The 26,074-nt window shown below is 30.9% G+C and overlaps 3 protein-coding genes across 4 annotated transcripts in view; all 3 read left to right on the forward strand.

Annotated features, from left to right (window-relative positions):
- The first annotated feature begins 1,278 nt into the window (after positions 1–1,278).
- LOC107477994 (uncharacterized) lies at positions 1,279–4,073 on the forward strand. The gene is made up of 5 exons (XM_016098085.3): positions 1,279–1,537; positions 1,719–1,816; positions 2,001–2,100; positions 3,095–3,277; positions 3,754–4,073. The coding sequence occupies exons 1-5, from the start codon at positions 1,481–1,483 to the stop codon at positions 3,874–3,876; spliced, it is 561 nt and encodes a 186-aa protein (XP_015953571.1). The 5' UTR covers positions 1,279–1,480; the 3' UTR covers positions 3,877–4,073.
- An 8-nt stretch (positions 4,074–4,081) lies between these two features.
- LOC107477995 (putative multidrug resistance protein) lies at positions 4,082–15,250 on the forward strand. Of its 2 annotated transcripts, XM_052259151.1 has the most exons (8): positions 4,082–4,214; positions 7,788–7,936; positions 8,442–8,496; positions 8,608–8,795; positions 9,381–9,838; positions 10,693–11,233; positions 11,970–13,927; positions 14,818–15,250. In XM_052259151.1, the coding sequence occupies exons 2-8, from the start codon at positions 7,808–7,810 to the stop codon at positions 15,182–15,184; spliced, it is 3,696 nt and encodes a 1,231-aa protein (XP_052115111.1). In that variant the 5' UTR covers positions 4,082–4,214; positions 7,788–7,807; the 3' UTR covers positions 15,185–15,250. The 2 variants fall into 2 exon arrangements, with proteins under 2 accessions (XP_052115111.1, XP_015953572.1); XM_016098086.3 differs by lacking the exon at positions 4,082–4,214 and having other exon boundaries at positions 7,429–7,936.
- A 3,668-nt stretch (positions 15,251–18,918) lies between these two features.
- Positions 18,919–26,074, forward strand: part of LOC107478139 (uncharacterized) — a 29,461-nt gene continuing 22,305 nt past the window's right edge. The window contains exon 1 of the mRNA XM_016098286.3: positions 18,919–19,187. Within this exon, the coding sequence (XP_015953772.1) occupies positions 18,953–19,187 (235 nt within the window). The 5' untranslated portion in view covers positions 18,919–18,952. The remainder of the gene's footprint in view (positions 19,188–26,074) is intronic.

Raw genomic sequence — 26,074 nt, forward strand, 5'->3', positions numbered from 1 at the left:
ACAGGATACCTATTCGCATATGGTGGAACAGCTATATCATGGAGGTCCACGAAACAGACGATTGCTACAACATCCTCTAATCATGCCGAAATACTAGCAATACATGAAGCTAGTCGCGAATGTTTTTGGCTCAGAAGTCTGATCCAATATATTCTGTCAGCATGTGGATTGATTGATCAGAAGATATCTCCAACTGTCCTGTTTGAAGATAATGCAGCATGTATTGCTCAACTTAAAGGCGGATACATCAAAGGTGATAGAACTAAGCATATTTCTCCCAAATTCATCTTCACCCATGATCTTCAAAATCAAGGGACAATTGATGTCCAACAGATTCGCTCAAGTGACAATCTGGCAGATTTATTCATAAAGTCACTTCGAAAATCCTCCTTTGAGAGATTGGTACATGATATTGGGATGCGTCGATTTCGAGACATTAAATGATGTCGGCAAGAGGGGGAGATTGTACTCTTTTTCCCTTGGTCAGGTTTTTTTCCCCATTGGGTTTTTCTTGACAAGGTTTTTAATGAGGCAGTCCCATCACTAAAGGATTTTGTACTCTTTTTCCTTCACTAAGATTTTTTTTCCACTTGATTTTTCTTTAGTAAGGTTTTAATGAGGCATAATCTTAAATGGTCATTCAAGGGGGAGTGTTGTGATAAGTTCAAAAGGATGTGAATGCCCATTTTTCCTATAAGAATGAAGCTCCAAAGCCAGAATGAATTAAATGAAGCTTTGAATGTTTGATATTTTATATCTATAAATAGGAGGCTAAAGCCTCAAGAGAAAAATAACAAAAGCAATAAAATATTTTCTCTCTTTTATAATACAATTCTCTCTCTTTACTTTTAATGCTTCTTTCTATATTTACATATATATACATATTACAACATATAATATTAACGTATATATATAAATTATTATTGACCTAATTATATTAATGCTAGAATCTTCTGTTTACATATTTTATATTTACATCTTACTTATTTATTTAGTTGTTTTACAACACAATACATGATTATTTTTCGGGAGCTGCTATGGTGAGGACAGCATTAGTGTGCTGTGCTCACTTGATGATGATGACGCGGATTGCTCCGCTGGGCAACAACTGTGTCTAGGCAGCTCGTAAGTGCGTCAGGTCTACTGTTTGATAGTGCAACCTCTTTTACCTCTTTGTTTACGTATTGTCCCATCTGTTTTCTATTTTAGGTCATATTACAACTCTCACCCAAGATGCTCCATTGCTACGTGCCTAGAAGGCCGAAGGCCTGAACCCAACTTGGCCCATATTATAAAATAACGAGAATTCCAAATTAAGACTAAAAAGACCCAACCATAAGCCTGTGTAGGACCGAAAGGCTTAACGGGCCAGCGTAGAACTGAAGAGGCATCTTTGTTCCTAGTGCTGTCCTTGACTGTTGTGTAGTGGGTTTCCGTCTTTGCAGCTCAGATCGCAGCAAAAGCTTACTCAGCTCCGTCAATGGCTCCAGTTGCTCCTCGTTCCGGCGACGCCATCTTCGCTAACATCGAGCGTGTTGTAAGCAAACACAACATCTCTCTCTCTCTCTCTCTCTCTGTTTTGATTCCTTGCTCACTCGAATTTTAACGTGAACATGTAAATTTGAATTTACATTGTAGTTCACGGAACCGTTGTTTCGCTCGTAGTTCATAGAGTCGTTTTTCTTGTATGTATTAACGATTGCTTTTGGAATTTTCAGAATGCGGAGCTTTTTACTCTAACGTATGGCGCGATTGTGCGTCAATTGCTCACGGATCTGGAAGAGGTTGAAGAGGTGAACAAGCAGCTTGAACAAATGTACGGTTCAGAATCAATTTCTCTCTCTTACCTTCAGAATATTTTTCACTTGATAACATAGAATTTTGGTTTTTTCATGTCTAATTTGGAGAGTTTGGTTCAGTTTAGTGCCTAAAAAGTTTTCGTTTATATTCATGTCACTTTGATCACTAATGTATAATTTTGCTGTTTGGTTGGTTATCAGGGGTTATAACATTGGAATCCGTTTGATTGACGAATTTTTAGCAAAATCCAATGTCTCAAGGTGCGTTGATTTCAGAGAGACTGCTGATGTAATCGCAAAGGTATTGCATTATTGCTTGGTTTATTTTGGTGCTTGTAAATTGCCTGAAATTTTCAGTTTCTTCATTTAAACATCGTTTCTTTTCTGTGTCCAATTAATTTGTTTGATAATTGGTTCTTTTCATGCTTTCATAGTTATATTGGTTTTCTAATTTGCTTTAGTTGGTGTGTTCCATTTCTCATGCTTTGAGCATATCTTTGAGTGGTTTAGAGCAGCAGTGCAACGTTGTTAATTTAAAGGAGTATGAAGCATCCTTCTGAGATAGTGCAAATTGGATCTATTGAAAACAAGTCTGAAACGATTGCTATGTAGAGGCAGTGGATATGTTTGCATCCCATCGGCTTATCAAAAGACTGAAACTAATGAATTATAGTTGAACAAGTAATACCTAAGTTTATGTCCAACTTTGCTTTTGCTATAATTTTGTTCAAGGAAATTCTGCCAAATCAGTTTAAATGGTGGCCAAACAACATACAAGGATTGAGAGAGGAAATGGGTACACAAAACATTTTCTCTTGATATGTACTGGAGAAAATTTACAAACATCTAAGATCCATAGAGGGTTCAAAAGGATCCCCTATCTGTGGGTTTGACTGTCCATTAAAATTACAGAGCGTATGTCTAGTTCAAGACACATAATGAATGGCAACTATATATTGTTTAGTGTGTACTGCCATCCTTCTCAACATTACCAAACATGTTCATACTTTAGGTGACTAACTGACTATATTTCATTCCAAATCACTTTTAAACCTAAATTTGTCATCATCAAACTATGTAGTATAAGTATTTCAAGTTACTTTGGCCATTGTTATATGAGAGGATCCCGGGATTATACATATAATTTCTTTGGGTTTTGATGGAATGATATGCTTGATTTCATTGCTTGTTAGCTGTGTGATGGGTATGTTGTTGCTAATTATGTTACTAATAAAGTATAGTTATAGCAAAGGACATGTTTTGTTTTGATCAATTGTAATGATGTTATTATACAGGTTGGTTTTAAGATGTTCCTTGGTGTTACTGCATCTGTGAGCAACTGGGATGCTGAAGGTACATGTTGTAGTATCATTTTGGAGGATAATCCTTTGGTAGACTTTGTTGAGCTTCCTGACACCTGTCAAGGTCTTTACTATTGCAACATGTTAAGTGGTGTCATTAGAGGAGCCTTAGAGATGGTAAGCTTCTAGTACTATTGCAAGTTAGCAACATCTGAAATGATTTAACATATTAGGCCTACATACCTGAACTTCCATATTCATCAATGTTTATTTTTTTCATCAGTTTTTCTTCTCATTTTCAACTACTAAGAAACTAGCAAAGTGCTTTTTTATGGTTGATGCCGCTTTCTGCTGTTGGCTCCTGAAATAATTTGAGCGATTTAATCATTAAGCAGTTTATTTGTGTGTGGAAATGGGCAGTTTTTAAATCAATTTTTGTCACAAGCTGCCGGTGTCATTTCTCTTCTTTATAAATAATTTTTCCTCAGATACTTGTCATGTACTCAATCTAATTATCTACCATAATTTTTCTTATCATGTTCTGTTTCTTGTGATATTTGGAATCTTTAAAGGTGATTTCTACTTCATATGCTTCATTTCTTTTTCCTTTGTTCGTTGTCATGTCTGATGGTTTCTATGCTTGCCATGTTCAGGTGTCAATGAAGACTGAGGTCACTTGGATCCGCGATGTGCTTCGAGGTGATGATGTGTTTGAGTTGCAGGTAAAACTTCTCAAGCAGGTCCCCGAGGAGTATCCATACAAGGATGATGAGTGACATTTGTTCTGTAATGTTGTATACTCAAGGTTTTTGTTTCATATTTTCCCAAGTTAGATTATCATCTATCTATCCACCTAATGCTGTGTGTATTATTGTATTTTGATGAAACTTTACAAATACAATAGAAAATATGACTGATTAGATTAACTGAAATTGACATTGACAGAGTACTGCAATCTATCCTTAATTACTTATATCTGAGAGATCCTATACTTGAAAAATAGTTCTTATTTTCTTCTTCATTTTTTATTGCCATTTGCTTGATGCAGATGCTTCATGCTTAAGAAAATAAAGATTAGCAAACATCTTTTTAAGGACACATGAACTCGTCCCAGGTTAGTGATACACAACACGTCTTAATTTATCAAGCCTACATAAATATTCTCAGGAGAGAGGTCAAAGTCATGTTTATAAGGAGATTAGTGTCCTATTTTATAAAATACTATCAAATAATATAAAAAAAATAAAAAAATATTATATGACTTAAATTATAAGGAGACTTTAGTGCTCGTTTTGTCTGGTTGTCAGTGGTAATTTGTCATTTTGATTCGTAGCATTTTGAGGTTTTTGAGAAAAATGTTTACTGAAAGTATAAAAGTGCAACCATAGAGATAAATCAACTTAAATTTTAGGAGAACCAATGATTGTTTAATTATATTAGCTCAAGCCACAAGGGTAATACAAATTTTCTTTAATGGTCTTTTACAACCTGTATTTATATTGTAGGAGTTTAAAATTTCTATCTTAATAATCATTTAAAATTAAAAATAATTTTATAAGATAAGTGTTTTTTTGGAAGCTGTTTTATACTTTTTGAAGGAGGGAGCTTTCAACTATGGTGAAAGTATCTTTGGATGCTTAAAGGACCATGGTTGGTAATGAAAATGGCGATACTGTTGGGGATCTCTCGTAAATATGGATTTCTAAACTTTTTATCATATGAATTATGAACCCAATTTTTATCACAAGCACCCAAAGTTTGGTAACGTGGATAAGAAATTACACCTTTACACGCAAAATTTTGTCTGCACAAATCGATAATTTTTATTACTTGTATGGATCATTGAGTCTGAGCAATCTCTTTCTTTCTTTTTAAAAAAAAGTCATACTATGATCTAATGTTTTTTTAATAAATCAATAAAGAAATATACAAATTTAATTAATCCTATAGGATAATTTAGTTTTTTCATGCTAACAATTAAAGAGTATTTTAGTACTTTAAATATTAATTACAAGAATATTTTTGTCTTTTTAAAATTATATCGGGTTTTCAATTTTTAATACAATCAACGAGGGCATTTTTGAACTACAAAGACATTTTTTTCTCTTTAAAATTAAGTAAAAAAAAGTTGGTTAGTCTCTTAAAATGAATTCTGCACAAATTTTAGTCTTTTTATAATAAAATTCAAATACTAACTTCTAATACAATTACTTGCTTAAACCTCAAGTATTAATTTTAGATATTAATGTTTAGAGTTTAATTTTGATGCACTAACAGTGTAAAGCGTTTTACACAGTCGTGCAGTCGTTACGTAATTGAATGCACGTGTAAAACTACTTTATACTGACAGTGCATTCAAATTAAGTTATAATTTCTAATACAATTAATTTCTAATCCAAATTAATAGTAGGAGACTAGGAGGTGAAGATGCATAATTTAAAAGATTCAACTAGAGATTCAACTAGGAGCTCGCCACTAAAGGTTAAAAAGAAAAAAGAAGTTAAAGGTATTTGGTTGAACTTTATTAAAAATATTTTTTTTGGTTTCTCACAGTATTACCTAATCAGATAGGTTAACTGGTCAAGGACTAATTGTGGTGGTCTGAGCTCCATTTAAAGATTTGTTATTTGCCAATGGGTTATTACATGCACAAGACAGGATTTGAACTCTCGACACTTATTTAAACAGTCGAGTGAGCTGACTACTTGATGAACCAAGTTGGTTGATTACAAATATTATGTAATCACTCATTATTTTTGTTTTTCAATCATATATTATCTTTACCTCATTGATAATAGTAATTGAATATTAGCTTTATTATCTGCTAAAAAGTGACATATACACGAGACTGGGTTATATATTAACTTTTACAAGAAAGAGTCAAAATTAATTTACTTTACATTAGATAGATTAACTTTGTATACAGATAAATTTCTCTCACTAACTTGGTAAAAATCTCCCAGATTGACATATTAGAAGATCATGCAAGAACATTTTTATGTTGAAAATATTAAATTAAACTGATTTTATTTTTATGATATATTTATTTTCTCTGTCCAACAAGACTTGCTGTGGATGCCAATCATAACCGAACCATAGTAACCTCAGAACAAAATGCCACATTCTACACCAAAACTAAATAAATAAATAAATAATGAAAACCAGATCCTTCTGTGTAGCTTAAAGGTTAAATAGAAAGCTTATGCATCCATCATCACAAATATTTAAAAAGTGAGAAGTCTATGCTAAGCGGAATAAAGTGCAAATTCAAATTCTTATTGTACTGAACGAACATATATAACAGACAATATACTAAATAAGAATCCAGAATTAAACTTCGCCTATGACCAAATCAAGTTGATGCAACAAAGATTGTCTCAATCTCTCACAGGCTTTTCTTGTTAGGTGTGGCCGGCAGCAATACACATTATAAACTGCCAGGTTAGATAATTACAATTCGGTTCCTTAATCCTTACAAGTGGCAAAAACTATAAAAAAAAAAAAAAATCAGAGATTGAAGTAACTATCCATGACAAAATATGACACTTACATTACTGATTAAAGAATTTAATTTTGATATGATACATTGTCATCTAATAAAGATTTATTATATTAATAACTTTTGAAATAACAATTAGTCGACTCAAACAGTATAATTTTATTTATATGACAATATTTATTTTACACTGATTTATTTTATTATTATACATGTATATTAATTTATATTGATATGGAATGAAGCCGTACTGATTGAGAATTAACAAAAAAAAGAAAGATAAAATTATGTTTGAATCCCTAATGTGACTTTGGCCCTACATAATACATGATAATACAAATTAAAACGCCTTAGAAATATCGAATGATTATTGCCTTCCTAAGTTGGCAAAACTTTTTTTACTAGTTTCAATTGGCCACACTCATTATCTGACAGTTAACAAAGGAATCATTCTCTGCAAGTCTATATAACCTGAAGATGACAAAATACAAAAGAGCCCATGGAATAAAATTAATGCATCTGGCTAAATTAACTATGTCTAGAACCACGATATTAAACAACCAACCATACAAAGTTACACAGACAATGTATCAATATCATGGTAATTAAAAAATGACATGAATATTTTATATTTGAAGAGTTTAACAGCTTTTTCTTTTCTTTGTTGAAGAATTATATAATTGATGTATAGATTCATTTTTTATCTTGTACAAAAATCAACTTTCATTTAGAGGAATAAAGTAATAAGATCAAATTCTAAACTTATTGGCGAAAAATTTCTAATATCTTGTTAAATCATTTTCATGAGAAAGTTAAATTGTTATGTATATAGGCACAAAAATGATTATAGTTAAAATAAAATAACTAAATTTTGAATAAAATATATTTGCCCGGCGGCCATTTTCACTCTATGTCCATGTTTTATCAAACGGCCTTGTTTCTAAAATGACAACAACAAGAGCCATTTGTTAGTCCATACTCATCTATTTAACTAAGAATCTGACCAAGCATATATAAATCTTTTTCAAGTATATATTTTAGTGCATTAGTGACATATGTAGCTTAATAAATCTCTAGTAGAGGGGGAAAAAAATAAAAAATAGGGTATATATCTTTCATTTCATTCTCTCCAAAGAGAGCATCAAGTGAAGGTAGCAATAATGGGGAACAATAGCATGTTTCGTTATGCAGATGGTGTGGACAAGTTGTTAATGTTGTTTGGGACCATCGGAAGCATTGGTGATGGATTGCAGAACCCTCTTATGATGTATATTCTTAGTGATGTTATCAATGCTTATGGAGACAAGAATACCAAATTGGGTATGCATGATGTGAACAAGGTGAGGCTTGTTCATTTAAATTTAAATAATCTATATATAATTATTCTCTTTTGCCATACATATATTTAAATTTTTATGTGATATGCTTCATCTATTCTAATGTAATATGCACCTTTTTAGGAAATTGCTTTTTGTTAATCTCTTAGCATTTATTCAATTTAGAACTTACATTTCTCTTGTGAGAAATTCAAGAAACAATTTTTTTTTCATTAGCTCTTCATTGATCTAAAAAAAAAAAAGAATTTCAGCATAAGGCTTTCTTCTATCAGTTTAAGTATGTGGGACAAATAATTTTATGACAGATATAAAACAATTTATATGTCTTTGTTCAATAGCATGAAATATTGATGTAGAGAAATCACGATATAGTATTAAAATTTTATACGAAAAAGTAGAGTTTATTTTTCTTATCCTTTATTCCGAAAATTTTGATTTTTAGGAATATGATTAGGCAACAACTTTTGATATTTCCTGACTTCACCTTATTTATTTGTTTTAATTTCAGTATGCATTGAGGCTTTTATTAGTTGCAATTGGTGTTGGACTTTCAGCTTTTGTAGGTAAGCTGCATAATTCAGAATTCACAGTTACCTTGATTTTGCAAAGCATAATTCAATTTGGAAGTTAAAGATAATAATTCCAGCTATCTATTTTGCTTTATGCGACTGCAGAAGGAATGTGTTGGGCAAGAACTGCAGAGAGACAGGCTTCAAGAATGAGAATGGAATATTTGAAATCAGTGCTGAGACAAGAAATTGGATTCTTTGATAGCCAGACAGCTGGTACTTCAACAACTTACCAAGTTGTCTCACTCATCTCCTCAGATGCCAATACCATCCAAGTTGCCTTGTGTGAGAAGGTTTCACTATTAACTTCTGATCTATTATGCTTTCCCCAAACTAAACTTGCTTTCTCTGCTATTTTTATCATCACATATATTTAAAGTCAACCCTCAATCATTTCTTAACAAAAAGTATGAAAACAGATTTATTTTTCCATATTTGAAAAAAAAATGATAAATTCATCTTTCATTATTTAAAAATTTATACATGTAGAGAAGGATTAATAATATGTCTCCTTTTTTTTTTATAAAACAAAAGATTAAAGGATAAATAAATCTTTGACTATTATTTATAGGTCCTTTACATAGTAAAAATAAAATACGACATAAATTCTTTTTTGAAATATATAAATTCTTTGATTAGTCAACAAAAAGATCTATGTATCTTAACTTTTTTTTAATGATTTGGGACCTATAAATATTTAATTTTAGTTAAAAATTTATGTCTCCTTACAAAAAAATGGTTAGAGATTTGTTAGTTTAGAATCCTTTCAATAGATATTTTCCAAGAGTTTGAAAAGAAATTTCCTTTATTTTTATTCTTTATGCATACACTAATTTAGAACTTTGTGTGTGTGTGTGTGTGTGTGTGTGTGTGTGTAGATACCAGACTGCTTGACATACATGTCAACATTCTTTTTCTGCCACATCTTTGCATTTGTGCTTTCATGGAGACTCACACTTGCAGCCATACCACTCTCCCTCATGTTCATAGTCCCAGCTCTCATGTTTGGGAAGATGATGTTGGATGTGACAATGAAAATGATTGAGTCTTATGGTGTTGCTGGTGGGATTGCAGAGCAAGCAATATCTTCAATAAGAACTGTTTATTCCTATGTTGGGGAAAACCAAACTCTGAACAAATTCAGCAGTGCCCTTCAGAAAACCATGGAGTTAGGAATAAAGCAAGGTTTTGCAAAAGGGTTGATGTTAGGGAGCATGGGAGTTATTTATATAAGTTGGGGTTTTCAGGCTTGGGTTGGAACCATTCTTATCACTGAAAAAGGAGAAAAGGGTGGTCATGTTTTTGTGGCTGGCTTCAATGTACTCATGGGAGGGCTGTAAGTGGTTTTCCCCTTTTCTAATTCTTGTTTTACATTACATTTTTATGTGGCAAATTTTTTATTTATGGGGACATTTTTTTAATTAAAAAATATTGGATTTTTTTAGAATTTTACCATAATATGGGAGTGAATGCAAAAAGGTATATTGCTAGGGTGATTTAGGAAAATCGATGGATGTGATATCTAAATTTTTTTTTTAAAATTTAAAAATAAAATTGTTGGGTGCAATTTCTGAATTTCTTTAAAAAACAAATAATTGAAATTGGTGAGTGTCATTTCTATTTTTTTTTAAATTATTAAACAGTAGAAATCGGTAGGTGCGATTTCTGCACACTACCATACATAGCTCAAAGAAATCAGTGCCACCGATTTCTAGCACCATAGTAATGTATTTCACACCACTGCCATCATGCTCTCGAAATACATAAACATGAGTCACATTGAATAATTTGCGTTTTTATGTTACATTACATTTCTGTGATATTTAGTCTCTTGAAAAATATACATGACATCAGTTTAGTTTCTAATAATGCTTCTGTATTTATTTTCAAAAAATAGCTTCCAAAAAAATTTGTGTCATTTATTTTGCATGACATTCATTTAGATTCTAAAAGTACATTTAACAACACTATTATCATTGAAAATGTGGTTATGACATTTACTTGATCTTTTCTATTCATATGCATATTGTGTTGCTAGTCTAACAATATATGTGATATAACAATAAGGACTTGATTGATATCACAAATCTTTTTAATGACTAAATTGTTATCATGTCACAGTTCTTTCAGAGAATATTCTTGAAGAGTACTAGTTTAGTCTAATATTATTATGTTATTCATGAATTTCAGGAGCATTTTAAGTGCACTTCCAAATTTAACTGCCATAACAGAAGCAACTACTGCCGTCACTCGCCTTTTCGAAATGATTGATAGGGTACCATCCATAGATTCTGAAGACAAAAAGGGGAAGGCCTTGTCATATGTTAGAGGAGAAATTGAATTCAGGAACATATACTTCAATTATCCATCAAGACCAGACACACCAATCTTACAAGGACTCAATCTCACTTTTCCAGCAGGCAAGAGAGTAGGCCTTGTTGGTGGTAGTGGTTCTGGAAAATCAACAATCATTGCACTTCTTGAGAGGTTCTATGACCCTATTGAGGGAGAAATACTATTGGATGGTCACAAGATTAGTAGACTTCAGTTGAAATGGTTTAGATCCCAATTTGGCCTAGTGAATCAAGAGCCTGTTCTTTTTGCTACATCAATTAAAGAGAATATATTGTTTGGAAAAGAAGGGGCTTCAATGGAAAATGTGATAAGTGCAGCTAAGTCAGCAAATGCACATGATTTCATTGTTCAGTTGCCAGATGGTTATGAAACTCAAGTAAGCTAACTCCAACTCCTATCAGAAAAAAAAAAAAAATAGTAGGGCAGCCAAATAAACTAGATAAGAATGAGAAAAGAAAGAAATTAAAATGTAAATAAATAGAGATTTCTTAATGGTAAAGCTATCTTTTGAAGTTGCTTTGAGCATGCTTTCATTTAAGTTTTATCATTCAATATCAAACTTGCAGTTATTTTTTTAAATGTCTAAAAATCGAAAATATTGAAACATTGCGACATATTAAGATTATTTTTTATTATTCTTATTTCTACTGTCCCTTTAATTTTATTCCACAGACATTTTATCTGTTATATATTTATTGAGTAACGCTAGGGAGTTAATTTTTTTCAGCATACATTAGCCAATTTTTTTATAATTATTTTGTTTATCTTAAATTTTAAAACTTAAATCATAAACTCTTAACTCTAAACTCTAAATTATAAATCATAAACTCTAAATCTTTCAAAAATTGAGAAATTTTAAAATTATGAAAGAAAAGTTGCTTAATGTTAACTAACTAAAAGTTAGTTCCTATATTGTTTCATATTTATCTTCTTCACTAAACAAACTTATGTGATTCAGTACCTCTATATTTCTATCCTCAAATTCATATCGTTATCAAATTAATAGGGCCTAAAGTGACGAAGAAACTAAATTTTCAGTATGCAAGAAGAGGTAACACTTAATATGTTTGACTGAATCTTCTTATTGCAAACTACTATGATTCTTTTCCCAGGTTGGACAGTTTGGATTTCAATTATCCGGCGGACAGAAGCAGCGAATCGCCATAGCAAGAGCATTACTTAGAGATCCAAAGATTCTCCTGCTTGATGAAGCAACCAGTGCTCTGGATGCACAATCCGAAAGGGTAGTACAGGCTGCAATAGATCAAGTTTCAAAAGGAAGGACAACAATCATCATCGCACACCGTTTATCGACGATACAAACGGCCGACCTCATTGCTGTCCTTCAAGAAGGCAGAGTGATTGAATTAGGCACCCATAATGAGCTGATGGACTTGAATGACGGACAAGGCGGAGCCTACGCCCGAATGGTAGAGTTGCAGCAAGTAACAGCTCAGAATGATGAACCAAGGCCTAGTTCCAATGCTCCCAAGGAGCGAAGGAGCACACAAAGGATCAGCACTCCTCAAAGCCCTTCAGTGAGTTTCACATCAAGCACACATGGCACTCCAATGTTCACTCCCTTCAGTCAGGGACTTTCCATGGGAACTCCTTACTCCTACACAGTTCAATATGATCTGGATGATGATAGTTTCGAAGATAACCCGAAACGATTGCATCATCCGGCTCCGTCACAGTGGCAATTGCTAAAGTTAAGTGCTCCTGAGTGGGGTAGAGCATTGCTTGGACTCTTGGGAGCGTTGGGCTCTGGAGCAGTTCAACCAATAAATGCATACTGTGTTGGATTGCTAATATCTATCTACTTTGACACTGATAACATGAAGTCCAAGACTCGACGCCTGGCCCTGGTTTTCTTAGGAATCGGTGTCTTTAACTTCTTCACAAGCATCCTCCAACACTACAATTTCGCAGTCATGGGCGAAAGGTTGACTCGAAGAATCCGCGAGAAGCTTCTAGAAAAACTGATGACATTTGAGATAGGATGGTATGACCAGGAAGAGAACACCAGCGCGGCGATCTGCGCAAGACTATCTTCCGAAGCCAACTTGGTTCGATCACTGGTAGGCGATCGGATGTCATTGTTATCACAGGCATTATTTGGTTCTCTGTTTGCGTATGCTCTAGGACTCGTGCTGACGTGGAAGCTGTCCCTTGTGATGATTGCAGTGCAGCCAATTGTCATCGGAAGCTTCTATGCAAGGAGTGTTTTAATGAAAAGCATGGCTGAAAAGGTGCGAAAGTCACAACGAGAAGGAAGCCAGCTGGCAAGTGAGGCAGTTATAAACCACAGAACAATAACCGCCTTCAGTTCTCAGAAGAGAATGATGTCACTCTTCCAATCCACTATGTTAGGCCCTAAGCAAGAGAGCATTAGGCATTCTTGGATTTCGGGTTTCGGCCTTTTCAGCTCCCAATTCTTCAACACTGCTTCCACAGCTTTAGCATACTGGTATGGTGGGAGGCTCCTTGTGAATGGTGACATTACTCCCAAGCATCTGTTCCAAGCCTTCTTGATATTGCTCTTCACTGCTTACATCATTGCAGAGGCTGGAAGCATGACAAATGACATATCTAAAGGAAACAGTGCAGTCGGATCGGTTTTCGCCATCTTGGACCGGAAAAGCGAGATTGATCCTGAGACATCATGGGGGTCAGATAAAAGAAGGAAGATTAGGGGTAAAGTTGAGCTTAAGAGTGTGTTCTTTGCATATCCAACTAGGCCTGATCAAATGATATTTAAGGGTTTGTGTCTCACAGTTGAAGCTGGGAGAACAGTGGCACTAGTAGGGCATAGTGGGAGTGGCAAATCCACCATTATTGGTCTTGTTGAGAGATTTTATGATCCTTTGAAGGGAAGTGTGTGTATAGATGAACAAGATATTGTGTCATATAATTTGAGAATGCTGAGGTCACATATTGCATTGGTGAGTCAAGAGCCAACACTTTTTGCTGGAACCATTAGAGAAAATATTGCTTATGGAAAAGAAGAGGCTACTGAATCTGAGATAAGAAGGGCTGCAGCTATGGCTAATGCTCATGAATTCATAAGGTACAATACAAGAACTAATATATAGAGAAAAACATCACATTCTTTTCCTTTTGATAATCACTCCTTTCAAATAAGGATCATGAGTGGTCATAGTATATCATCATAGCTTAATTTTGCAAGTCCAACAACTCATTTCAAAACACCTAAAAAGAACCATTGGTAAGACTCGTGAATAAGTGAGCATATATGTTTAATAAATTAAGGATTTGGGTCTTCTCATGTTCAAATGAACCTTACGATATCATGTTCATCACATCTTTACCATTGATTTGATTGCTCTAACAAATTAAAAGATAAACAATTATGGCAAAATGTGAAATAAAATGTTTAGTTATAACATGAGAGGATCGTTATCTGTAAAATGGTGAGTCACATTGTCAAGACTCAAGTAAAATACAATCCTTCTCACTCTTCTCTCCTCTATTCCTAAAACTTGTCTTCCTTCTATTTCCTCCAAAATACATACTCTTTTTTTTTTATCAACTTTTCAGTTAAGCCTCTATAATTTAAAAGTTTGTAATTGAGTTCTTATATTAGATAAAAATTTGCAAATAGGCCTCCTCAAGTTATTTTTTTGTTAAAAATTACAAAATATTTTTGAAATATTTTTTTTGTTTTAAGTAAAATAAATTATGAAATGTTCTGAAACCAAATATTCTAGGAATAATGTGTTTTTTGTTGAAAAATAATAAGTGAGGATCTAATTACAAATTCTTATCAGTATAATGACTCAATTACAAACTTTTAAAGTCTAAAGATCTAATTAAAAACTTGGTAAAAATACGAATACTAACAGAGTAATTAAACTTTTATAAAAATATTTAAATTTTTATATCTTGAGAAAAGTCATGAAAATAAAAATGACATATTTGTGTTTGTGATGATGGCAGTGGAATGAAAGATGGGTATGAGACATATTGTGGAGAAAGAGGGGTTCAACTCTCAGGAGGGCAGAAACAAAGAGTAGCATTAGCAAGGGCCATACTAAAGAATCCAGCAATATTGCTTCTTGATGAGGCTACAAGTGCATTGGACAGTGTGTCAGAGAATTTGGTCCAAGAAGCACTTGAGAAGATGATGGTTGGACGAACATGCATTGTTGTGGCACATAGGCTATCTACAATACAAAGATCCAACTCCATTGCTGTCATTAAGGGTGGCAAGGTTGTGGAACAAGGTTCACATAATGAGTTAATTTCCCTTCATGGGGCATACTATTCTCTTATTAAACATCAAAATGCTAACTCCTCTCGATAAAATTTGCTCACGATATTGTAATGTATAAATTGGTTTTGTTTCTTAATAAACTGCTTTTATCGTTTGCCTTACGCTTTAATTATGCTTAGTTGTGTACATGTATTTATTTATTTTTTGCTTTTGAATAAAATTACAAATAAATTTTTGAAAATTTATATTTCGGATATAGACAAATTAGTTAAAATTAAGATATTTTATCCTAATTATAGGAATTAATTTAGAGATAATGTGTTTATATTTATTATTGTAAAAGATTTTATTGATATTTTTTTCAAAAATTAATTTATTCGAAGTGTAAGTCTTTAAAGATTGTTTTGTCACTTTCTTCTGCTTTTTTTTATATATTAAAAGGTTGAAGTGATTTTTCAGCACTCAGCTAATCAACTTACTAAGGTAGAATATAATTTTACAGCCAACAAGTATTTATGAAAGTATTTGCACATTGCCTACTTAAAAAACCCTTGTAATATGTAAGAAAACCTCGAACTCGTCCATTTAAAATGTTTCAAGAATTTACAGTGCCAACTCTTCAAATCTAAACACAAATATATGAGATAACTCTTAGTCTTAGATATATATTGGAACTAGGACCTCAGAACTAGTAAAATGTGTTTCTACATATTTTTACTCATTCTAATTCAATCCATTTGCAATTAAGTTTGAGAAGGTTTAAGATTAAAATATCTAATGTTCTTTAGATGACTCGGGTTTATTTGAGTCATTGTATTAGTGTTAAGAATATCTAAAATTCTTAGATCACTTGTATTGATCTAGGTCAAGTTTAGCCAGAAAAAATTTAAAGCAATAATAACTAATAGTTCTTATATCAGTGGTGATTTGAGTTATCTTAATCTGAGAAAATTTTAAAAATAATATCTTGTAACATTTATTTAAATGATGAAATTCTCATCTTGATTGAATATTAAAATTTCAGAGAAAAAAATTATGACAATTACAACCAAAAAGAGATAATAATTTTGCAGCGTATCAAAAAGAGGTAGAATAAATTTGGGGTATGTTAGGTAAAGAATGACTTTTTTGAACAATATGAACAACGGGTAAATAAAAAAGCACTTCACTCCCAAATTACCTTCTAAACATTAACATTAGGATAACTATGTGTACACCTAATAAATTGAACATCCGACATATCCATTGTTCACATTATTTAGTATTTTCATTGTTTACCTATACTTTTCCAATAAATTTTTAAGTTTGCTAACCGAAAAAGAAGTCAAAGCAATTTTTATCAAAAGAGAACTCATTTCAATTATTGCTTCTATTGTGAATATAATATGGACACAAAATAACATAGTACAATTTTAGAATGATAAATAACAATCAAGTAATTATTGTAAAAAATTAGCTTCAAAATACGGGTGATAATTTGATGCTCAAACTTTACTTTTTGCTAGTAATTAATTTGTTGAAGATAAAAATATATGATACTGAAATAATACATGTAGTAATCATGTGTGGGGTAGAAAAGAATTATTTTCTTCACTAGATGAGTCAATTAAATCATTAGTAAAGTTTGGATAATATAGTACAAAGATTTCTATGGAAGTAAAAGAAAAACATCAATTAAATTGAATGATAGTTCTTAGAATTATATTTCTCATTTTTTATACTCTTAAACTTAATTATATTTTACCGTGAGGCTGTTACCTGAGAAGGAATATAAGAAAATAATCTATCATGGGTATTGTATTATGTTTGACAACAAAAAAAAATTCATTGATAAGGTAAAGATGACTTTAAATAATAGAATATTTTCATTGAAAATATAACATGTGAATTTCTTTTGCGTAAGTTTTGTAGTACCTGGTAATAACTAGTTGACTCTAGGTGGCATATACAGATTAGACATTTTCACTTTTTTCTTTTGTTTTTTGGATTACTTATCTAAAAAAGCACAAGTTTATGACTTACTAATGATTCATATATTCATATTTTTAATTGTGTTTGTGAGTAGGGGTGGTAACGGGTAGAGTAGGGTAGAGTTTGAAGGCAATCCTAGCTCTACTTGCGGATTGATATTTTTATATAAACTCAACTCTACCCTACTCGCGGGTTGAGAATATCTCAACCTTAACCCTACCCGCTCTCAACCCGTGGGTATCTGATCCTACCCACAGGTTATAAAAAAGATGCAAAATTATTATATAACTTCATGATAATTAAAATAGAACTGACTTTTATGTAAAAAATATTAAATGATCAATTAATGATCTTTTTTTAGTGGCTAAGGATCTTTTTCATTTAGTGAGAGGTCTTTGGTTCAACATCCACTTGAAATATATTTTTATATAAATATATAACATATACATATATAGGGTGCGAGTTGGTCGGGTAGGGTTGAGGCTCAACCCGCACCCTATCCGACCCGCACGAGAATCCAACCCGCTCCATATCCTACCCGCTGCGGATCGGATTGACAACTCTACCCGATCGGGTGGAATTAGATTAGGTACCCGCGTGTAGGGTACATGTTGCCACCCCTATTTGTGAGATTTGTCAAGGACAAGAAGTATGTAGATTTATTCGGTACTAAAAAGTCATGGAAAATTAGAATACTATTTTAAATTGTGTAGTTAGATTTTTGTTCTATTAAGGTTGTTTTCCAAGCCGTAATATTAGGTAGTTTATAATTTTTATTGATAATTTTAATAAAAATATATGAGTGTATTTTCTAAAATAAAGCACATGATGCCTTCAAGATTCTTAAAATATTTGCTGAAAAATAAAATCACTGTAAAATTAAAATTCTTAAAATGAATAGAGAGAGAATATTTTGATTGTTCATATTATTTTAAGTAATATAAAATTCAACATCAACTAATAATTAAATATACTTTTAAATAAAATAGAGTTGTTAAATAAAAAAAGAATATAATTATCATAGATATGCTAAGATGTATGCTCAAGTTAAAAAAAAATTGTCTAAATAAAAAATTTTGGACAGAAATAATTGCAACTAAATATATTTTTTGACAGGTGTTTAACAAAAAAAGTGTTCATGATAAAATTCAAAAAAAATTTGGAGTAGAAAGCGAAAAACATATTTTTATTTGGTTATTAAAAACATTCACAAAAGTATATAAATTGTATAATCAAAGAATAAAAAAAAATCACAAGTAGAAATGTGATATTTGACGAGAAAAGTATGCGGAAGTAAAATAAAAAAACAGAAAACAACTAATTATAATTTTAAATGCTTATGATGAATATTTGGTTTTGGGTTTGAGGTAATTAAAGCTCTATATATCATATTGAAACCCTAGATATCTATATATAAAGATTTAAAAGATATCTTAACAACTCAATTCACCTTTCTTAAGTTATCATTTAAGCAATTAAGCCATTTTTTCTCACTATCATTACACGTGGAATTAATATTACATTTTCAATGTTCCTTAAGACATATAGCTTTTAACACCTTTGTAAGTTAAGTAATATGTAATATTCAACAATTTAGAGTACAATATATAATATTAGTTTCTACATAAAATAAAATAGCATTATTAAATAATGATTACTTTTAAAAGGTTGTTGAACTAAAGAGTCACTTAAACCTAATCAAAATAATAAAATATTTTACTATAATACTCTCTGCAATGTGATTTTTGGTTTTGTTTATAATAATAACTTCAACTCTTGAAAAATTATAAGGCCAACCTATTTATAGAATATGTTGCATATAATAACCAAAGAAAAATTTAAACATGTATAAAACTTGGGTATATTGTGAAATCAATAGAAAGCCCGATGGCTAGGAATGGTGCGACACATGTACCAACAATGTTGATAATTATTATTTGTTTTGCTATTATTGTTGAATTTCACGCCACTGTTTTTAAACAATTTTGGACTCTGCCTTATTATGTAGCAGCTGAAAATCTAAAAGAATGTTATGAAAAGTGTAGGATACTTTATCAAAACAACTCAAAAGAAAAAGAGCAATGCAGAGAAAGATGTCATGCTAAGTACTCGGAAATTTCTGGTAAAGTATATCTAGGTTTTTGTTGATTTATTTTAGATTCTTTAAGTTCATGTTATCTTTTATATAAATATAAAAAAATCAAAGAAAAAATTAAGAAATTAAAATCATGATGTTTAATGTAATCATTATAATATATGAAATCAATAATTTCAAAGATTATTTGAATTTTATTTTTTTATTGCACTAATATAATGTTATGTTTGGTTTATGCTTTATAATTATTCAAGCTAGGAAGCACTGTAGTTCAACTATTAGTGGAGAAGTTTTGAGGTCCATATATTTTCCATTAATTGTATTCTAAGGTAAATTATATTAATAAATTATTTTGTGAGTTTAAATAATTTATTCATGTAATTTATCCTACATTTTAAGATCAGAAATGCTAGGTAGATATTAAAATTTATTATTTTTTACTATTATTTTTAGTGTTCAACTTAATTTTTTTAGTCTAATAATTCAACAATATATTTTAACTTATACTTTTAAATATTAATAGCTAAAAATAATGATAAAAAATAATAAATTCTAATAACTATCTAGCATTCTTTATTTAAGACCCCATTTATTTATTATAAGTTTGTTCAAGTTGAAATTTAAACAAATAATCTTCCAACAAATAAAAAGATAACTATTTTGATTCTCTTCTACTAATTATAGTTTAACAAGTATTTTGCAGTGTTGATCCTCTTCTTCTAATTGTGAGCTTCATAATTTTTTATTTTCATAAAAAATATTTTGTAGTAATTTAGTAATATTTAGAAAATTAATTAAAATTATAAGGAAAGAACTTAACATTTTGTAGTGTAAATCATAATTATAAAAATTCTTCCAGACCTATTGGTTCAACAAAAAATCAGCAACCTACCTTGGTGCTATTAAACCTAATATATAATAAGCTCAATCAAACTATGGTTCACATCAAACCGGTTTTAAACCACTCATCAAACTAGACATTGACCCGCTTGTCCATTAATGTACTAGGTAGAACCTTGCAAACTAAGGTAAATTTTGAAATAATTCCAAAACTTCAATTGATGATAGGGTTAAATTCATTGACCATAGGCCTTGGTGTCATTCCTCCCCATCATTTGACACTTTGCCAAATAATCTTTTATATTTTTAAGCCTTAATAATTATACATAACAGATGAAAGACTAGTTTATTTTTTATAACTGTAATAAATAGCTTTTGGTGATTTTAATCTAACTTTGATATTCTAGTTAACTTTTCTAGGGTTTTGGATGGCTAAATTTTCGAGATAATAACTTATAACATAATAGGATCTGGAACTTGGCAGGGTGTAAATATTAAAGAGAAATTAGTATGTTTTAAAAATATTGACAATTATAATTTACGAAAAAAAATACAAGAAAGTAGTCAAATGATTAATATGACTCACGTTTTGTTAGATTTTGATAGACCAAACTAGCTTATTTAGTATACTTGTGGATGCAAAAATTTGAAACTATGTGATTGGTATAACATGCATGTCAAATTAAACATATTACAAACTTAACCTGATAACATTGTTTGTAACACGTGTAAGGCTGGTAATGAGTGGCACAGAGTAGCATCGATTTAGGCTCAATAATAATTATACTCGCATATTGAAAACCTTAAAATTCTACACCCGATTTTATCAGTAAAATAAAAAATATATAATATTTAATCATAAACTATTTAATAAACATATTAATAATATAAAAACTACCAAATTAAGTTTATATTAAAATTAAAAGCTACAAAATTATAATTAAATATGTATTAAAGTTATAAATGATATAAACATTAATTTATCATCAAATTTTTATTAAAACTAATAACACAATTATATAATAATTGACTGAATGATTTTCAAGAAAATTATACAAAGCAGAAAAAGTGTGTTCGATCCCCACAATTTATTCTATATGCATAATATTTTTATAAATTATACTAATATATTAGAGAGTCCGAATAGGTCGAATACGGTTAGACCTAAACTTTAACTCTACCTGATTCTCAACCGGCTCCACTTATAATCCTACTTGAATGGGTTAGATTGAAATGGATATCCGTAGATATGGTTAGTGTATATTGCCAATCCTAAATACATCACCTATTCTTAAGTCATTTTATTTTGTCACATATTATGTAAAATTATATTTGATTTATGTATGGGTGAAGATATAAACACAAATACACAAGTATTAAAGACATAGACATAATGAGACACAAAATTATCATTTTATTTGGTAATTATGCATAAAACAAAATAATAAATTACAAATATCAATATTATCTTTATCATAAAAAAAATCACCACCGCCACTGCTTCTTTCGGTCACCATCACCAATACTTCACCATCATCTATAAGAGAAAAATATTATCACTCTCTTTGACCATCATTTTTTACTATGTCATTCTTCATCAACAAAACAATACAAATCAAACAAAAAAATACCATTAGAAAATAAAATAAAATAAATTTTTTTTGATTCAAAATTTAACCAGATCTATTATATTCATCAAATCTAGACTTACATATCTCTAAAAAGAAGAGAAAGAGCTTGTTGGAAGGTAGAAATAGAGATGAAACTCTTTCTTTGTACAAATACACCTCTTTTAAATTATGAGAGAAATTTTAAGGAATGAAAAAGATTAAAAGTGACAAGTAGTGGAGATAAGGAGAAAAGACGTGGCATTGAGGAGGAGTGGAGAAGAGACAAAAGAAAGAGAGAAGATAGATGCAGCAAAGGTGAAGAAGAAAAAAAGAAAAAAAAAAGAGAAGTTGTGAAAGGATAAAAATTGGAATTATAAAATTTAATTGTGAAAAAATTTACGTTTTGATCTTTGTATTTCAATATCTCAATAAATTGGTAATACACAAATTTTATATATTTGTGCACTATTATGTACTAGTGTGACTTTTTTTATTTTATGTTTTTGAAAATCAAATATAGAATATGAGTGTGTCATTATGTCTCAAAATTTAATAGATACAGTCACTAAATAAATACTATCTAATATTACATGTCATCCCTTCATTAATAGAATTAAGATAGAAAATATTTTAGGAATTAAGGAGAATCATAATTGTTTCTTATAAAAAAAATGTATTGCTATTTCAAACTCATCACAACCAGAATAACACAAATTTGTATCCACAAGTACTATATTGAACATTAAGGATATAATAATATTGTAAAATTTTTAAAATTTGTATAGAACTTGACCTAGCATAAACTTGTGTGTAGTACAAAAAAAAAATATACGATTAAGAATGATGTGACACATACTTTAGTAAAAATTTTCAATGACTTAGAAAAGGAGATTGAATCTAGAACCATTTTTTAAGCTTTTAAAATTTATCCCCAAAACAAATTTGAAAACATCTTGCAGCTAAGTTTGATATAACAATTGTGGGAGAGATAAATTATTTTTATCTCACAATGAACATAGTAAAATAGAACAAATAACAGAAGTTTATACTGTCATATATCCTAATTCAGTCACTTAGTGCAATATAACCTACATCTAATCTAGGAGTGACAATGGGTAGGGTAAGGTAAAGTTTGGACCAAATCCTAACCCTATCCGCGAGTTAAGTTTAATTTTTTACATAAACTCAACCTACCCGACTTACGAGTAGTTGAGAACATCCCAACCCTAACTCTATCCATTCTCAACTCGTGAGTATCCAACCTTACCCATTTTTAACCCATGGGTATTTGACCTTACTTGTGGGTTACCAAAAAAATGCAATATTATTATATTACCTTATGAGCATGCAAATTAAAAATTCAACACAAACAACATAATTATCCCACAAATAACACAATCATCCCATAAACAACATAAAACATCAAATGTTCAATTTTACTAAAAGCTTTACTAAAATTAATAATAAAAAATATAAATAAAATCATTGTAAGTTCATGAGCATTTCATTTGCAGCAACAACACTATCACTAGTCTATAACATCAGATACAACATCATCATCATTTATAGTTTGATAATCAATTTTTTCACCTATAAATCAATATTTATTATTCAATCTATATATAAATTCAGCATTAAAATAAACAAATAAAACAGTTAAACCATAAATAACCTCTTTGACGATATGCTGCCCACAACCAGTTTTGATTATACATAAGAGTTTCCATGATATCTTCATGAAGACTACCACGATGAGGAGCAATTACTTGACCACTCATACTAAAAGAAGACTCAGAAGCAACTGTAGACACAGGAATAGCAAATATATCTCTCACAAATCTTTGAAGGGTTGGAAACTTAGCCCCATTCACTTTCTACTAAGCTAAAATATCAAAATCGACACGCAAAAGATGAACATCTTCCTCTATATAACAATCAAATTTAGTCTTCACAAATAAACCATTTTCCCCCTCTTTTGTCTGATATACAATTGATAAACAATATCATTATCTTGTTTTACATTCATCTGTAGCTATTGTATAAAATTCTCAAACGCATTACTTGAATTAAATGCATTTTGTTGGCACTCATGAAGCAAGTCATAGTATATGAGTGAACATTCTTTTCATGATGAAACATGTTAGCATAGAATTCTCTAACTAGGTCCAGGTACATTGGTTTTCTAATATTGAAAAGGTAATTCTAGTAAAAAAATTTCATGTTCGCAATAAAATCCAATCCTTTTATAGCTAAAGTAAGAAGGTCGCTAGATAAGAAGAGCAAAGAGGATAGTTCACTATTACAATCCTATAAAATTCATAGTTTATGCTTCAAGAAAAATGAAGTGGATCTTATGAAGTACAGACACGGATAAGGACACAACAGATGACATGACACGGGACACGGTGACACACCAATTTTAAAAAATTGTCGGACACAAGGACACATATATATAAATAATATATATTTATTAATACTAAATTAATAACTATTTTAAAAAACAACCGTATGATATGTATTTCTTCCTAAATATATATATTCAAAAGATAAAATCCTAAACTCTTATGTTTTAATAGAGTTAGTAAGTTTTGTACATCACATTTATACACAAAAATGATCTAAAGTCATATTATTTTTTCATTATATATGGTGGATATCTTCATCATTAGAAAAAATTACTCTGTCCAATTCCGGTTCATTAAGAGAAATGTTAGCAACTTCAAGAATACTATTTTCTTCATCAATTGGTGGAAACTCATCTCCAGCAATATCCCACATCATAGTTTCTCTTTCATTGTATGGTGGAGTTTTTCTTAAAAGAAGATGAAGAGTAGTATGGACAAATACTAAATTTTCTACACTTTAAGCTTCACCTTGTTTCTTTTTAGTTAATATATAAAGGAACAAGTGCTCCAATTTCTTTCACAATAAGAAGACGAAGATGGTTGCCCAAGTAACTTAAGATCAATTGGTTGAAAAAGTTTTATTTTATCACCATGAATTAGCCACCAAGATTTTGGATCGACTATGCCTCTATCATTCAAGGAGTCATAATCATCAAAGACCCCTCTACCATAAAAAAAGCTTGCAAATTCAATGTTTATATTCTCCTCTCTTCTTTATTAAGAAAACACATCTTCAAGTATTTAATTCTCTCATTAGTGATCTTAATGTCTTGATGAGGAGAAACTTGTGTATGATCTTTTCTAAACCATTGGTGGCTATAATACCTATATAATTAGTGGTTGAGAAAAAATAGTAGTAATTCAATTATCTTTACTTAATACTTATAAATAGAAGATATAAATTATAAATATAAAGGGTTATCTTGGATTCAATGAATGTGCTAAACGATGAAGGGGTGTACTATTTTTTGTTCATTTTAAATTAATATTGAGTGCACAACATTATAGAAGGATGATGACTCTTGTTCCTCCTTTCTTTCATATAGATATATATAATACTTTTCACTTTCTTGATAATTGAATCCCGCGTCTCATGAACCAAATAAAGAGTAGGTACATTCTTGTATATGCTTCTTAAAACATCATAAATAGGATTTGTGAAAGCAAGAACATAATCAATTTTTTGTCACTAATTTTCACTCAAATTTTTTTGTAACAAACTCAACTTTTGTCAACAATATCTTCTTTGTATGAAGACTACTTTGTTAGGATTTAGTTGAATTAGTCCCACATTGCTTAGGATAGAAAATGGAGTGGGTGGCCTAGGCTATAAATATGAGGCTAAGTTCTCCATTTGTTTTTGCACCAGTCGGAAACACTTTAAACTTGTATCTGATTTTTCTTTTCCTCTGTACTCTTTGATAAGAGAGTGTTGTGAGGTGTAATTAGATATTTGCTTTGAGAGAGTGTGGGTGTACTGGGGTGCCGGTGTTAGAGAGAAAGAAGTCTATGTGTTGTAACAATTTTCACACAGTGATATTCTCTGGTTGTCATTTGACAACGGCCGTGGTTTTTTCTCCGGTAATTGGAGTTTCCATATTAAATTCTTGTGTTGTGATTGTGTCTATTTTATTTCTCTGTCAAAGGTGTTTTCTCAAGGGGAAATGGTGTCTTATTCCCAACAAGTGGTATCAGAGCTTCGGTTCGGTGGGATTTATTCTTAGTATGCTCTGTGGTTGCAGCCTAGTCTGACCTTCCACATCAGAAAAGAATTTTGTCCTGTGGCTTGAGGTTGATCTTTGGTTGCTGTTGTTGTTGCTGGAAGGCAGTGTGACTCTGTGAGAGTGTAGTTTGGAAAAGGTTTTGGCTAAGGAAAGACCTGGTATTTAAGTGTCTCCATTGTGACCCACCTCTCTTTCCTGGGGACCCTTCCTAGTGCACGGTCTACAATTAAGTTATACTATTCCAGTATACGGTTGCAACAATGTCAGGATATTCAAGTGCTGTGAAGCTTGAAATAGAGAAATTTGATGGAAGAATCAATTTTGACTTGTGGCAA

This window comes from Arachis duranensis, chromosome 3 (genome assembly GCF_000817695.3).
Source record: "Arachis duranensis cultivar V14167 chromosome 3, aradu.V14167.gnm2.J7QH, whole genome shotgun sequence".
Lineage (NCBI taxonomy): Eukaryota > Viridiplantae > Streptophyta > Magnoliopsida > Fabales > Fabaceae > Arachis > Arachis duranensis.